The sequence below is a fragment of the Centroberyx gerrardi genome, chromosome 2 (genome assembly GCF_048128805.1).
Source record: "Centroberyx gerrardi isolate f3 chromosome 2, fCenGer3.hap1.cur.20231027, whole genome shotgun sequence".
Taxonomy (NCBI): domain Eukaryota; kingdom Metazoa; phylum Chordata; class Actinopteri; order Beryciformes; family Berycidae; genus Centroberyx; species Centroberyx gerrardi.
The window spans coordinates 32,102,226-32,119,991 of NC_135998.1; the positions used below are offsets into that span (position 1 = coordinate 32,102,226).

Here is a 17,766-nt window from a genome sequence, read left to right on the forward strand (position 1 = left end):
GTGGGAGATATACCCCCAAACATGCTCATGAAGGGTGCACATCAATTAAGAGTAATGCCTGTCTTTACCTTTGTGTCATTTTTGCCTCTGATGTGACTAAGGCCACTTTACGCTCTAGCATATACTCCTGAAGTTCCAAGCCTTTCTACTATGTGTTTGCTTTTGACCGTGAGGCTTCGAAGAGGAAATAAGGCTTCAGGTTCGGGTTTTCATTGTGTTTTATTGTGGTTTTGCATGACTCAAGACGTTTAACCTTTGTTTTATTTCTTGTATGCAAGTGGAGAATTTCTTGGCGGCTGTTGAAGAATGTTTGTAGCTGGACAAGTGGCAGAGATCATCACTTTGACAAGGTTTGGGTGGAGGGTCATAGATATCAGAGCTGTGTATGTGATAACACAGGGGGGCCGGGTACTGAACCCTGAGGGACACCTGAGTGGAGAGATGGCCGATGAGGTCTTGATAAGGTCTTTGATGATTACTAATGAACCTTGCCATGATGTACTGAGTTTGAGATTTCAGTCCTTTAGTTCAAACTTAAGTCTACTGTTCCACATCTTCTCAAGGCTTTGGTAACGCTTTTTTTTCTGGGTCCACAATTTTCCTAATAATTTCCAAGAAAGGAGCCGTTCATTTCTTGGGAAATTTTCCTGGGAAGAACCATGGAATGATGTAGTAGTTATAAAGAAAAGGGAAGCGATCAGTTTCAGAGGCAGAGGTTGATTTGGTGACCCAAGTCATTACTCATATAGTTATTTGTTGAATTCCTTCCTCTAATTTGTAATTTTCTATATAACTAATTTCATGGTTCTGTCTTGGAAACTCCTTCCATTACCAGGTATTTACCAACTCTACCACTGAACTCTTACCCAGTATTTTCCCTATAAATAGTACATAATTTCATGGTTCTTTCCAGGAAACGTCCTAAGAAATTAACAGTTGCTTTCTAGGAAGTTATTTAGAAATTGCAGACCCAGAAGGTGGCTCAGTGGTTTTAGGCACGTCCCTTGTGAGCGCGGCATCCTGGATTAGAATCCACGTCATCCTCCTCTCTGTCCCAACCTTTCCTGTCCCTCTTCACCAATGTCTATCTAATTAAATAATCGTTATAAAAATTTAAAAAAAAAATTGTCCAGGTGAAACAGGCCAGAAATAGGCCAAATTATTCAGATTGGCGTAAAAAAGCATCAAAATTGATAGTGTTCAATGCTCCAAACCTTTTTAAGAGAACTGAGAACATTCCCATATGCCTGATTGTCATGGGTAGGTAGATTGTAGATTGTAGGTGTTTGTACGATCACCGAGGTTTCACTGATATCCTCAGGCCCTCAGGTACAGGCAGGTTATCAGGTTTGTATTTCTTGGATGTGACTGGCTTAGTATATTTATTTGTTTCTTCTCTGGTTAGTGTGAAGATTTGTTTTGGTGTCTCTGCTTGCTGGTCCAGCTGCAGCGAGGTTTTCAAGTTTTCCTGTGATGTTTAATCTGGACAACTCTCAGTCTGTTGTCTTGTAACTGTATTTTCTTCTGATGTTTGCTACTTTGCTTGCAGTAGGACGGAAAATGAGATGAGTGCTGGTAGGTGATCACCAAGGGAAAACAGAATCAGGTTCGGGATGTTTGAGCTGCCAGTTGGAGAAGATGTGTAATGTGATAATGATTGTTAAGTCTATATTGTTTAAAATGTTTTTGAGTACAGAGCCATTGTGGTTGATGGCCTGTGTTTTGGGGCTATTTAAATTTATTTGTATTTTTGTTTCCATCATGGATCTTATTGTAATTCTACCATGCTGTTTTGTTGTCATCTAGATTCTATTAATCAATCCAGTTGTGTCTTTTTTTGTTTGTTCATTGTTCATTTTGATATATTTTTGGTTCCTACAATTAAGCCTCTTGAGTTTTTTTGTTTTTTTTATCACATCTGCACAAATTACTAATTGTATCTCTTCTTTCTGTTTGTATCACTGTATTTTTAACACATCACTTTATTGCTTTTTTATTTTTTATTTTTTTAAAAACAGTCATTAACAGAAACAATATAACCAATATCATAGAGGGACACAAGAACAGGAGAAATAATTTTAATAAAAGCATTGTTAAAAAAAAAAAGCATTTGATGATATTTTTGATCAAAAGTGTTACTCCTCCTATGTGTCCTGTCTGCTGCTCCTTCCTTTCAAGAGTAATTCTAATCCAATTGTAATGTTCATGTAGTTCCTCTGTTAAACAGATGGTGGCAGTATAGCACAATCCATTAGAAACTACAAGTTGCAAACTGGTTGCTAATTTTGCAATTACAAATACACATTTCATTTGCTATTTTCTATTTTGTAAGTTGTAACTGGCATGTGTGAAAAAAGTCATCATGTAATTTATAACAAGATGCTTCTGAGGACAGTGTTTTTGCATTTTCTAGACTTGATCACTGTGTCTTCACTGCTAGAAGGTTGCTGGTTTGATTCCCGCTCCTTTCTGTTCTCTCTGTGTTCTCCTGGTTTCCTCCCACACTCAGGTGGATTGGACTCTACATTACCCATAGGTATGAGCAGTACTGTTTGCAGAGGAGACAAACTAACATCTCAGTGTTTTTTCTTGTGTCCTGCTACTAGGTTATTATGTAACTACTGTGGTGACCACCAACATGTACTCAGCAAGAACTGAGTAAGAACTTTTCAAATCCCTACGTGTTCATGTTGTTGTCAGTTTGGCAACTTTGAAAATGACATTTTTATCTGAAAAATTGAAGCATGAAATGCCTTGGGTGTTGGTTTGTTTCATTTTGTTTTAACGCCACATCACTAAGAGAAAGCCTTTTCAACGAAAAAAGGAACTAACCAGTGAGCCACTTCTCCCACCTGTTTGACTCTTACTGGTTCCACAGAGGGACAAGGCCATGACTCACATCCTCACAGTGTTCAGTAATATGTAATGCAGTGGCTAACTGACTCACATTAGGTAAATTACAACAGATGCTAGGTCCAATTTTATCCTTTTTTCATTGCTGGGTCCATTAGATGCAAGATCTTTGCCTAGCATGCACATTGCAATGGTCAAAATCTCCTCCAATTCTTGCTCTGTGCTTTGAAGATTATAGATATACTATTTCAGAGTAAACATCACAGATTGTAATTTGTGAATCAACAATAATATTCTTTTAGTTGATACAGTAAAGCCAATGGAGGTCAGGGTTACAGGTACTTTAGAATCAAACGTACAAGTAAATAGCGATTCCTCTGGCCACTTGCAGTGATTTCCCAGAGGTGCTGACATTTCTAATGGATTAAAACTTGTGTGGTAGGTAACTGAAACCTGTTTATCTTGCATCTGGTGACAGAGCCCTATTGTAAAGACAGTGGAGTTCTCAGGATGTGGAGACTTTGTGCTCATGACATTTTGCTTGCTTTGAATGTTGGTGACATAAACCATGAAGATATACTATAATGTGAATATACAGGCCATATACACATACAGTATATATTGTATGTTGTTATATATATATATTGTATGTTAATACTCAGACTTCTTTCGGTTTTTGTCACAAGAATAGCAGCTATGGTTTGTGATCATGAGTGAACTAAAATCTTGCAAAATAATCAGTGTCTGTGTGTATAGGCCTACTGAATGGAGATAGACACATACCCGCAAACTGAATTACAGTCTGCAGACCTGGACAGCTGGAATTAGTGCAATGTGACATGGTCATGTGACATTGTTTTTTTTTTTTTGTTTGTTTTTTGTTTTTTTTGTTTTTGTTTTTAACTTACCCCATCCCAAACCATAAAAAACTAACCCTAACTTAGCCCATTCATGGAGCCTTCTTTAATCAGGCCAACAGACTTGCATAACAGTATATATTGCAGTAGGGGAAATTGTCAACATCAACCCCCTCAATTGTTCAGATGGTTGTGAGGCTCAAGTTGGGTTATCAGGCAGGGACATCAGTTCAATGTGGCAAAGTCCCTGCATCTAATATCATTTACCACCAAAACTTTCAATTCTCCTTCTATAAATAGGCTCAATTTCTGGGGGAAAAGTGGAGCAAATGACTGATGACTGACAAGATCTTATTATTTGGTCAATGTGATAAATTATTCAACGTAGGTTACCAAACTATCAGCTTAGAGGGAACATTGGTACTGAATGGTTCCTTGATGTGACTTTTTTTTAATTTTATTTTTTTTTAGATCTGGCTTCCAATTAGATTTCTGGTGATTTCTGCTTGATCTTTGTTCTCCATTATAATGATAGAAAACTATGAGATCAACTTTGGACTCACTTAGGCTAAGTTATGGAGAGTGCAGTTTGCCAGACACAATTAACACCCACTTCTCTAGACTATGGCTTTCAGCACTGTTAACAACAGTTTGGATAAGCTTTATGGTTATGAGGCCATGTGGGTTTCCTCTCCCTCAGTGCTGCACAAACGTCCAGGAGTGGCTAATGCTGATAAGATGATGGGTGGTGACCATGTTGTTGACCTAATTATCAGCCAACGGTGGTAGTAGTCAATTACAAATACCCATGTTACTATAATTAAGTTGCTTAAGTTGAGCATGAAATAGCTTTTTTTTTTTTTAAAGAATCCTTTAAAGTGAATAATTTTACATTCATTGAAGTATTTTTTTAAAGTACTGAAGTATTTCATTTCATTTTATTTTCATTTTAAAATACAACAAACACTATATTATACTATACTATACTGTACTGTACTATACTGTACTTCACTATACTAGACTATACTACACTATACTATCAACTGCAACTGGTTAGATTTAAACACTCTTTCAGTATGATGGAAAAAAACAGAGGGATAATCTGTACAGAAAACATGACTAACATCCTTGAATTGTGCTGATTCAGGCTTTACTTTGTTTAAGCACTTTATTTTTTATAGCTAAAATAACCAATAGAACTCTCTGTTCTTTCCTCTCATCCTTTTTACATTGTTACAAAAAGTAACAATAAGCAACAGTACTAGCCTACTACTGGAGTGTGATATCTTGGTACTCTATCCCCCCCCTGCTATCTGCCATAATACTGTCACAGTCTTAACTTTTTAAAGGAGTGAAGAAAGGCGCTTTCACAGAGACCCTCCCACTGGTCTCTACAACAAGAGTCACATGTTTTCATGTCCCGAGCCAGGCTGTAATTCTGCGTCAAGTCAGCCACAATCTTACAGGAAGTGTAGCGAGTTTACCCTTCAAAATCATGTGTTCATGTCATGATACTTTTGCGGAGCAATACAAAGCACCTAAGTGAAAATACAATTGTATTAAATTATAATTAAGGAGGGATCTGCAGTGAATGAAAATACCATTGTTGTTTCTTTTTGTCCAAAATGTAAATTTCACAGCATATATTTAACAGTAGAATACATGTTTGCCTTATAATTACTCATTCAGAAGGTAGGCCTATCCTTTCTTTATAAAAAAAACAAACAAACAAACAAACAAACATATATAGATATATATAGGCTATATATAGGCTACATATGCACCCTAACACAGTCTCTTTATCTATTCAGTTGTAGTTTCACTTCATATTAAATCTTAGCCATAATTTAGGATTTAGTGAGTATCTTGATATTCTGTAGGCTACAACCCAGCTCTTAAGTGACAGAGTTTACGCTTTTATTTTGAAGGCAGCATCTCTTGTTATCCGGTCTCATTATATCTGACTTGACTCAGCTGGACTGTTATTGGCTTGACATCACACAGCGCACGTAAGTCAGTATTTATCACCTGAAAAGATGCTGCAGTCTGTATAGTTGGAGGCATCTCGCATGTCTCCTCCGCCCGTCCTCCTCCAGAGCGTCTTCTAGCTGTCTGGGAGCGGCAGTCATGTCTCTCTCCCTCGGGTGGCTCTCCGCTCTGGCCGCGGGTGTTTTCTCCGCGCATGTTTTGCAGAAACTATGTTTTCCATACTTCTGGAGGGACGTTTTCTTTCTGATGAAAATCCTCAGGTACGGCTTCAAGCTGGAGGTGTTCAAGTGGACGTCCCGGGTGTTTACAGTGAGCGACAGGTTCATCCAGCAGGCGCAGCGCATCCCCGACAAGCCTTTTCTTATTTACGACGGGACGACCTACACCTACCGGGACATCGACCAGCGCAGCAACCGAATCGCCAATGTTTTCCTGGAGCGAGGCAACTTGAGGAAAGGAGACTCCGTTGCGCTGCTGATGAGCAACGAGCCCGACTTCGTTTGCGTTTGGTTCGGGTTGATCAAGCTCGGCTGCTCCGTGGCTTTTCTCAACACAAACATCAAGTCCAGGTCTTTACTGCACTGCTTCAACTGCTGCGGGGCAAAAACTCTTATTGTCGGCGCAGGTAAAACATCTTTGGCATGTTGTCAGTGTGTTTAATGCACTTTTTGGGGGATTATTTGATTATTATCATGGTTCACAAAAGTTGTTAGTCTACCATTTGACCTCCTCCCATGTCAAATCCTGAACGGATTCCACAGATTTCACGGGGTTGCGCAATCCCTGCATCTAATATCATGTGGCCTATCACCAAAACTTCCAAAACTGCTTATGTCCACTAAATGTCAGAGCAGCCTAATGACAAGATATTATCATTTGGTCAATGTGATAAATCATTAGACGCTATATGTCACCAAACTATCAGTTTACAGGAAACATAGGTCCTGAATTCTCCCTGATGAATACTTTTCTTTTCTTTTTTGCTTGGTCTTTGCTCGTTATTATAAAGATTTAAAAAATACCAGATGTCAGATCTGGACTCACTTAGGCACTTGCCATACCTTGACACAGCCTATTCACTGACGCCCATGTTTCACAGGATAAACATGTTTTTACAGCTAATAGGTTTCACTATGTCGGCCCCATGTGACAGGATGACAGACCCAACCGTTGGCGCGTTCTCACAAATTGATCAACCAAACAAGCACGATGCGCCTCAGAAACATTGCCCTCACTACAACCCCATGGCCATGGAACAGGAGATGGATATTTGGACTAGTTATAATCTGCACATGCACTGAAGTTTCAGCATAATTTTGCATTTGTTAATGAAGATTTGTACCAGTTGTTGGACAGAAGTGGAGTCCTTGTGGAGTGCCCAGAGGGTCGTTACAGATCTGAAATAAATAGGCTAAATAAATAAGTAAATAAATAAATAAATCTGTTAGTATTTACTAAATAGAAAGAGTCAAAAACAATTAAATAATCCTAATATCACAAATGCTGTAGATATGACTGATCAATTTGTAATACCATCATTATCAATCATTATTATCAATATTGGAGTTTTGATAAGATGCAGAATAACTTGCGACCCTATCATTTATAACACTGTTTCATACATATAATGAAAGGCGTATTTACAAACAGCACTAGGGCAGTTAAGAAGATTGACGAGCCAGAGAAAATACAGCAGATAATCTGTCAATTTAGCCATGTTGTGTAACCATTTAGCCAAAAGCATGGCTGTTTTATCACTTTTCCATGCTATTTATCCTCATTATGCCTATGCACCTCAATTCCTTGAGGACGCTGATAGTGACTCTTCCATAGGGATTTTGTTTGTTTGTTTTCCTGGCTGGTATACAGGTGAGTTTCCATGGAGTTGGAGTCATTGCAGTATACATTGCAGTCTGCTTATATTATCCCGGAGAGATTAACTATCAGTGCTTAGCTGGTTCGGGATATTGTCCAAGAAGTCACAATGTCACTTTGCAGCCTGCATTTATAGCTGTCTTTTCAATATGAGCTCTGTTGAACTATGAGTAGAGGTGAGGCGATCAGCATTAGCAAAATTCTAGCATTACTGAGATACCATATTTTGTTATTTTATGATGCATCATTGCATTGACCATCCAATGCAATCTCTGAATCAAGACGTTTCTGCCTGGTTTATAGTTGCATGGTATAGTTTCAGCCATTGAGAAAGTTATTTACACACACTGATTACAATCCCATTCTTGAAATGTCCACAGTCAACAGCACCATGCAGTCACCATGACATGCCAATACTAGTTGCACAATCCTTGAGGAAGTAAATGTTAATTTACGGCTAGGAGGAAATAGGAAACACATATAAAACCTTTGTCTTCAAAATGACACTTTAATGCATTCAGTGGAAATCTACTCTACTTCTACTAGTCTACTGAAAAAAGATGACAAAGCTCTAGTTCAAAATCACTATCTACGTTGAATATGAATCTCGCACACACCGTTATTTGCAAATGGGAAATGTGTCAGTGCTTGTAACCTCTTCAGTGAATAAGGAATGCCTTGGCATTTTGAACAGTTAGCTTGTGCAAGCTATTTCTAGAGACTGAAGAACATGTAGAAACTTTTTGGTGAAGAAAAGCAAGTCAAATTTAAATTATCAACGTGTCCATTTCATAAAATGTGGTTTGGATTTCTTTTTCGTCTCCCAGATCTGGTGGAATGTCTAGACGACATCTCAACCAACCTGCAGGAAGACAATATTCAGGTATGGGCCCTGAAGAGCCAGAGTGACCGAACAGACATCCACACCTTGTTGGATAAGATTGATGCTGCCTCCAACCGGCCTGTACCAGCAGCGTTACGTGCCGCCACCTCCCTCAAGACTCCCACCCTCTACATCTTCACTTCTGGAACAACTGGTGAGTCTTTTGCCCTCTAAAGCTCAATGGGGAATGCCATTTTAAGAGTTAGGGGTCCCATTTTTAGTATGGGACCACCCATACTAAAAATGCAGTCTGTTCATGTAGCCTATTCTTAGAGCATCAAATTTTAGCAACATTTTGAGAGGTTTTATACATATTGACCCAGAGTTTGAAACATAATTTTTTATTGAAATGTGCAGGGAAGGGGTAGAAGTAGTTCCTGAATCTAAGATTCTTCCTGGTGCTGGCTCTGTCTCAGAGACAGAAAACAGAAGAGAGGAGGTGAGATGGGCTAGATAATGGTGAAAGGTGTCCAGGGGCCAGATTCAGATAGATCTTAAGGAAAGTTTAGTTCTTAAGAAGGCTCTTCAGTGCAATTCCCCAATATTTTCTTAAGATTAGTGTCTTATGAACTTCTCTTGATTTCTTATTTACGAACTTCTCAGTAGGGTCTACCTAGCAATGCAATGTAAACAAGCATAAAAGGGTGATTTTCCTCCCTAGTTGCAATCCATGGTACTACCTAGTACATAGTACCATCTAGAAGACAATTTGAAACTATTATGCTATATTTATGGCTTAGTGAAATAAGTAACAGTAAGTATAGGAAAAGGCTCAGACATTGGCTACTACCTTTTGGCTAGAGGCCTATTAAGTGTAGCTGTCTCATTTGCTAGTTTCTTTTAGTGAGACATGAGACCAGATCAAAAAGTGACAATCTTTGTCACGTCATCCTACTTTCCTATCTCTCTCTCTACTTTGAACTGTACAATAAATGACAAAAAATCAGTCCCAGGTAGCCCCAAATCCACAAAAACAGGCGGCCCAGTACTGAGCCCTGGGGAACCCCAGTGTAGAGGGTAATCAGCAAAAACAAAGACCCTTTCCACTATTCCTGATAGGAGTGGTCAGTCAGGTAGGAGGTAAACCACAAGGAGGCAAATCCAGGGATTCCCAGGTCAGCGAGGGTAGTGGGGAGCATCTGGTGGTTCAGTGTCAAAGGTAACTGATAGGTCTAAGAGGATGAGGACTTACGAGAAGACTGAAGAAAACAGCAGATAGGTCTAAGAGGATGAAGACGGAGTGTAGTCTCAATAGAAACCAGCCTGCCAGTATTTTTGATGGCTTTAGGGAGCTAACCAAAAACAGATTTTTTTAAGTTACGATGTCTGTTGTGACAAATGTCTCCATTTTCTATGCCCCTCCACCATGGTACATGGTATGTGGGACATTATTTTGTCATGGTGACATCTGTCTGCCTATCTGTGTATAGACACATTCTTGTGAACAAAATAAGTCAAGGACAATACATGATAGAAACTTCATATTTACGTGACAAGTTCCCTGTCCAGACAGGATTCATATTAATGCATGTTATGTGAAGACAATGTTAACAATTAAACATTTACTAATGAATGCATTAATTAGCTCAGTTAGCACAACTGGTTATGTTTAATATATCATGATTATGGCAGAACATTAGGCAGTTAAAATCTTTCTGAATAAAGCTTCTCCTTGTTCTCTTCTCCAAGGGTGAATTGATTATGCTAGCTAGCCACTCTCAGCTGATGCTACTGGAGTTAGCCTTGTTTGAAGAGCTTTGTACAGACAGCTTCTTGTCAGTCTGGAGAGACGTCATTCAGCTCCTTAGAAAAAGTGAAAAAAAACCCTTCAAATGGAAGTGAAAAAAAAAAAAAGGTTATATAAAAAGTAGAATATGAGAAGAGGGTAGGAGAAAGAGGTTAGGCAGCCATTTCCCAACCAGTCACCATCTATATCTCTCTTAATAAGCCTACAGTAACTCTGATAGACAACAGTCCAACTACAAAAGCAGTGACCTGTTTTGTTATTCTGTGCTGCGCATGAGATATGATTTCTTTATTTAAACTGATAATCATATTTAGTTTTTTGAAGAACATAAAATCATCCAGAAAGATTGTAGGATACAGCAAGAATGTGGCACATCACTATTAACATTTAACATCTGTTGTTTTTGCCAACATGGTTGGGTATGTATGGTTGGCTTTAATAATGTGTACAGTAGTGTTAAAGGATAAATAGAGAAAGTTGTGTGTTGTGCATCAAAAAGAGTTCTTATTACTGTTAACAGGTGACTGTGTGATAATTTTTTTTCATATTTTTTCCAATTTTTTCCAATGTCATCTAATAGTTCTGCAATTTTCCAGGTCTCCCTAAGGCTGCAGTGATTACCCACCTCCAGACTTTGAAGGCAGCAGCAGGTTTCTGGGCATTTGGTGGGACCGAAGATGATGTGGTGTACATACCTCTGCCACTCTACCACAGTGCGGGCTCCATGATTGGTATCGGAGGAACAATAGAGTTGGGTAGGCCTCAAAATATTACTACATGAATATTTTTTGGTAGTCTATGTTGTAAGGACCTCCTTTATCTCCTAGCTTAAAGGTGCTATGTTTAGCATTTTAAAATCAATAAATCATTACCGCATTCATTTTGAGACATCAGTATAATTCCTCCAAACAAATTAGACCATCGCCGAGAAGATTGGCCTCTACACTGCGTTTTATACTGTGTGCCACTGAATCAGATTTGACACAAGAAGTGGCTGCTGTTCTGGTGCTAAAGTTTTCAATTACATATGGTGGAAGGAGTGAAAGGCCGGTGGAAAAATCACTTCCAACATGTTTATCCTCTTCAGTAAAGCCAAAGACGCCAGAGGGGGGGAGAAAGGACAGGAAGCAAGGGGGTTTATGGGAAATGTGGCCTTTGCCGACTTACACACCTTTCTACTGTAAACTGTGAAAATGTGTAGACCATTGGTGACTTTTAAGTCCTTTTTTAGTAACAAAAGTCATGGGATCCAAGTCTCAAACAAGTCCCAAGTCCAAAAGTTAAAGGCTCAAGTCACGTCTCACATCCTAAGTCTCATCATGTCACAAGTAGGAGGAAACAAAGTCAAATTTATTTCTATCCTCTTTGGCTGTCAGTAAGATATGAATTTAGCAATAAAAACAATAACCAGCTCCTGAAATTATTTATTACATTTACAGCTATATGTAAATGTTGCACATTTCCTTAGCATACCTTACAGAAAACAGAATTTAACCTGCACCTAGCAAGCTTACAGCAATTTAATCTAGGTAGTAATCAATCAATGGTGCTCACACCATTCAGTCAGGGAATGCCTTTATAATGTTGTTATATTGTTATAAATGCCTAAAGTTGAGCAAAGCCTTGAGGCTTTAACTTTTCACTGCTATGGCTAAGTAATGTCTTGTTACAGTGCCGTAGTTATGTTACTGTACCTAGCAAAAAACACATTTATTAGGGGAGACCAGGGCATGTTGTTTACTCTTGTCACAAAAGCTATTTCTAATCAAAAAATTTCTAATCAAAAAAGATTTGGATAGTTATGACAACATGCCCAGAAATCAATGTGACAACCCAGGCATTCTTGACAAAGGTCCCTTGCCTGAGCACATAGCTTCACTAAACCATTCAGATTTATTATCAGGTTATAGCTGACCCTTGCTTGTATGTGTCACAATGTATAATTATTTTGAATCCTTTATAAAAAATAAAAAAAAACACTAATTTACATTATTACTTTCAGGTATACAAATTGCTTTGTGAGTGATTTGACTTAGACTGATGTGTTCAACATAGGTAACCTCTTATTAAGACAGTAAACATTTTTGTAATTGGACTTTTGGCTCCAAAATATTTCGTTTCAGAAATAAAGCCTCTGAGGCAACTTACCCATGTGACAACTTGCCCCGCTTTCCCCTACTGTTTAAAATTTTATATTTTCCTGAAAATTTTCCCATTTCCAATGCAGTATAATTGGGAGTATAATTTCTTTCTCCTGGGACTCCTGTTAAAAAAATTGCTTTTTGTATCAATACAATTAAAGCTGTATCTCAACCAGTGCCCTGACAGCACTCAGACAGTTTGAGGCCCCACACACGGAGACAAATATGTGCAAACAAGCAGTGCCAGATATGTGTGAGCTTTTCAAATTTGAACATTGGTATGATAAATCAATTTGCCCTTTTTCAATTTACAATTGGATATTTTATTAATCTACTTCTGTTGCCTTTGCAGGAAGTGTTTCTTACTCTGAACTAGGTTTAAATGAAGACCTTTGCACATTATGAAGAAAATATATTTGCAGTACAAACTCAAGTAGAACAGAATGACTGCTTCTATAAGTATTTATCACATACATTATATTCAAATGTGTGCAGTTACTGATTTCGTTCTCACACTCATCATGAATGCTGATGCTAGTAAGTAATAATATCTCTACATCAAGAGAGTTTTCTCATGCTCTGTGCTTTCCAGTATATGCTTGTCCATATTTAAAAGCACAGTCTTGGTCTAAAGGCACATGCATATACCAATCCTATGCTTTGGTAGGTATAGAATCAATGGAAGGGTCAGCAAACAGGGCTGTAGACAGTGTTCAATGACCCAAGTGTTGCTGGAAAACAATACAAGCCCTTTGTGGACCCTTTGTTTCACTTCAGTTAGCAGCTTAATTACTGGCTTCAGAGCAGGAAGAGCAAGTACATGACACTGGAGGCTATTATTATTGTTATTATGTTGTTGCCCCTCACTCTCCCTCCCTGCTTTATGTAAGTTGTTGGAAGTATCCAACTGAACCCGGTGTGTTTTTCCAGCTGTAACAGAAACATACAAGTTGTGTTACAGAATGTACCTGCAGAACATGTCTTTGGAAAAGCAACAATTTTCAATCAGCTGTGCTACACGTGTATCTATGTTTGGTTCTCACAATTGTTCCAATTGATGCCAAAGTCCTTTAACGTCAGTGACCAACATCCTGGACATGCTATATCAACAAACCTTGGGGAGGTCATTGTACCGACGATTACAGCTGTTTTAATTGATAACACAGACAGACAGTGCTTATCTGCGTGTTTTATTTGCACTGCATTTGCGTAGTGTGCCGAAGAGAACGCAACACTTGATAGTTTGTACCTCAGTCGGTCTACAAAGGACTTTAGCGAGGCACCGTGTGTTCTGGGTCAGGCATACCAAAGGCTAGATGAGGGACTCAGATAGCCTTTTGTCCTGATTCCTCCTCTGTTAGTGAGTGCACCCATTCAGAGAACTTAGTAAATGAGTTGTGTCCCAGATATTGTCATTATTCATCATTGTAACTCGATAACTCGTAATTCGATATTTTTCAGCACATGTTGGCCTGCTGGTTAGGACATGTCGTGTTTTGAGTAATAGGGCATGGTAGCTATTTATTTGTCCATGCATCCACCATTGATTGAATGCAACAAGTTCATGGCCCTTCTCTGGAGGTTGTGGAAATCACAAACTGACGTAGTAGATGAGGCAGGTTGAGGGAAAGTGGGTTCACCAAAAAAGTTAATTACAACACTTTATCATGAAATAACTCCTGGAATGTATTGAACATATTGATATAACCATGTCAGAGGATCTGAGGGGGGATTTTTCCTTTTAATATTTGTGTAAAAGAATGTATTAAAAAGCTTGTTACATTGGATACATTGCATCACTTAATTTATTGACGTTTAGATATTTAAGTGTGAATGTGATTTTGTCTGTACCATGCTAGGCGCAACCTGCATCCTGAAGAAGAAGTTCTCAGCCTCCCAGTTCTGGAATGACTGTAGAAAATATGATGTGACCGTCTTCCAGTATATCGGTGAACTCTGCAGATACCTCTGCAACCAGCCTAAGGTAATCTTCTGTTTTATCATGGCATTTGGCAGTGGTTTATTCAGAGCCTATTTTCTGGAAAGATAACATCAAGCATATCTGTACATGGGCAGACTGATAATGCACGTCTTAAGTCAGGGTATTTGCAGCACAAAAAGTATGCATACTTCTTGTACATGTTGATTGGTTTTGGTTTTGATTGGAATTGGTTATCATATAAAATTTTGGTTTGTCTCCAAGAAAGTCTCATCACTATCTCTCAGTGTGTCACATACACAAATACACTGTCATCAGATAGGACTTCGTTAATAGAAAAATACCCCCAGATACTCTTACTCTGTGATTCTAGGAGTTGTTTTGTGATGAAGTGTTGTGATTTACTTTTTTGGTGAACCCACTTTCCCTCAACCTGCCTTATCTACTTACTTCAGTTAGTGATTTACTACGTTTTCCAGAATGCCTTTTGACAGCCGCCAGAGAAAGGACGTGAACCACGGATCTATCATAAAAGCTGGATTGACGATTATGTAATAATATGCGAAGCCCCCCGTAAGCCCAACTTTTCTTTAGAACGAGAATGGCCAACTGATCTGGAATGAACTATAATAGAAGACTTGAGTGTATTTCATTTCCTTGAGCGCTAAAAAGAGTTCACCTGGGTTAAAATATCTTTGAATTCTGAAGAAGCTTGTTTGAGTTAAAAAGTATAACTGGCTTTTTACTTTTAACAAAAAGGTAAAAAGAAGCCTTTAAAAATGAGAGAATGAGAAAGATAAAATCTAATCTACTCAGTCTGAATCATTAAATCTTTCATCTTTAGCTCTATCTACTAAACTTGACCTTTTCCCCTTTAAATGACTTCCTAATCATGATTCAGACAGGCTGTCAGGTATGAGCCTTATTGGAGGAAAAATGAAACAAACAAGCTCATTGGTCGTTAGCCTAGCTAGCTAGACTAGCTGCTAACTTAATGCTATGAGATAGCAAGATTGTTTACGATTCAGACAATCTGTAACCTTTATCAGATAATGATATAGATGATAACCACTGTTTTTGACAACTAGTCTATTCTAAAATATCTTAATACAACAGCCCAACAGCTGTTAGCAAGCAAGCTAAATTAAGCTAGCTTAATTAGGTTTATAAATGAATCAGACATTCTGCAAGATACCATTACTACAGTTTGACAGCACTACTTAGACTAATGTAGCCTACAATCTCATATAGCTTTTTCCTAACATTGTTATCACCTGTGGATTGTTTTGCCACATCTTTTTTTGAATGTGGTTTTGCAACCGTACGCTGCACATCTTGTAATATTAGCTTATTGATTGGGCATACTAATATGGCCGCAGACTTCTGATGGCTTCAACCTTGGTAGGCTATATCTCAACATGACATCACGTTGTCTATGTTTAGCTAGTTATCCATGGGATTAGGAAAAATATACCACAACAAAATGGACCCAGAAATGCAAAAAATATTACCAATAGCTGATTTTTTTTAACAGTGTTAAAGAGTTTCAGGTTGGATTTTTCCTTTAACGAGCAAAGGAAAAAAGTGTTGTAGCCAATACAAATTGTTCCAGCTACCAGACTTTTTTCTCTGAGGAAAGAGTCCTTTGCGGTCACAGCTACTTCCAAATCATCCAAAAAACATTGTGCACAACTGTGTTGTATTTTCATGGCTGAGAGACAAGCAGGGCCTTTGTTTTGGTGTTTGCGTCTTGCCATGGTGGATGTAGGCACAAATACACACACACACACACACACACACACACACACGCACACACGAATACACAGTATGAGGGCAGAGCAGTCCCCTTGCTGAGGCTGGACTCAAAGTACTCTTTGTCCACTCTCCCTCCGTTACTCTCGCCCTAATGCATGCGGGTGAAAGGCTGACCGTGGCACAGCACTCGCCACTGATGGGCAAAGGTTGACTCATTAAAGATGTGCACATAGCACACAAGCACTTATTCAGAAGTTCAGTATGTGCGCACAGGCATGAGCCCTAATTATGTGCGCTATCTATGGGCATATAGATTGCATAATGTACAATGTTCATACACAGTATGACTCACTGGAGACGTGTGCACACTCATAACACATTGGCATCAGTTCATTGCACAATTGATCAGAAACATGAAGTTATACAAACTGAGGACACACACACATGCACTTGGCACACAGACACACACACATTTTCTGTAGGTGTTCCCATTTTTATGTATTTAATTAGTGGTTCAAGGACATAGTGCTGAACCACTATTGTTTTGCTACTGATTTATTTGAACCACTATTGTTTTGCTACTGATTTATTTGAACCACTATTGTTTTGCTACTGATTTTTTTTTTTTTCTCCTTCATCCGTGTCACAATTCACCGTGAGATGCTACATGGTACAAACTTGAAATTTGGCACAGTGATTGGAAATGGTGTACGTTTTATTTTATCTTATTACCTCTTCTCTTTTATTATCTTCCTGTACTTGTTTTCCTTGGTACTGTTCTGCCAGTTGCTGCTGTGGCACCTGAATTTCCCCAAGGGGATTAATAAAGTGCTATCTTATCTTATCTTATCTTATCTTATCAAATGCTTTTCAACATCGCCCTGAAGGGGGCGCAATAATTAAAGGTCCAAAAATTGTTTCCTTAAGGCTTTTTCAGTTTTTCACCTATCAACACCAAACTTGGTACATAATTAAAGGGCCTTGAGATACACTTGGTAACCATTTTTCAGCGATATCCGACAACCAATATGGCTGCCATGAGCGAATGAACTTCGCAATGGCCGTGGCCCAACACAAAACTTGGTGAATTTATTAATGGGAGGACAACAAGCATGTCTACAATGGCTTTTTCAAATCAAACAATAGGGGGCGCCACAAAGGCCAAAAAACTGTATCTCCTAATCCCTTTGGTGAAATTAGATGGCCTATGATGTAATAACCATGTAATACCTTGTAAATCAAAGTGAATTTGGACAATCGATACCAAACTTGGCAGTATTATGTGGAAAGGCATTTCAAACAGTTGTACCAAATTTCATGCAAATCAGCCAAAAGGGGGCGCTGTAGTGACATATTGAAATTGAAATTTAAAGAGGCTGTATGTCACAAAATTTAAGTCGGGTTTACACCAAACTTGGTAAAATTATCCACTTGTCCTAGCTTTATGAATCTGCCTTGGGACCACCGAAATCCAGCATGACAATTTTCCGCCATTTGAATATTGTGAAAAAAAAGTTTTTTCCCCAAGGCTTTTTGCATTTTCGACCTATCACTACCAAACTTGGTATACAGCCAAAGAGCAGTGAGATACACTTTGCAACCATTTTTCAGCAAAATCGGATAAACATTATGGCCACCAGCAGCAAATGAACTTCACAAGGGGCGTGACCGAACACAAAAAGCTGCACCTTATGCAATGCAGCTCAAACTGGTCTAAAATGCCATGT

The 17,766-nt window shown here is 38.6% G+C and overlaps 1 protein-coding gene across 1 annotated transcript in view; it reads left to right on the top strand.

Moving 5' to 3' along the window:
• Positions 1–5,837: 5,837 nt before the first annotated feature.
• The window catches only part of slc27a6 (solute carrier family 27 member 6), a 26,062-nt gene continuing 14,133 nt past the window's right edge, over positions 5,838–17,766 (top strand). Inside the window, exons 1-4 of the mRNA XM_078289539.1 lie at positions 5,838–6,324; positions 8,402–8,611; positions 10,801–10,959; positions 14,205–14,329. Of these exons, the coding sequence (XP_078145665.1) occupies positions 5,838–6,324; positions 8,402–8,611; positions 10,801–10,959; positions 14,205–14,329 (981 nt within the window). The remainder of the gene's footprint in view (positions 6,325–8,401; positions 8,612–10,800; positions 10,960–14,204; positions 14,330–17,766) is intronic.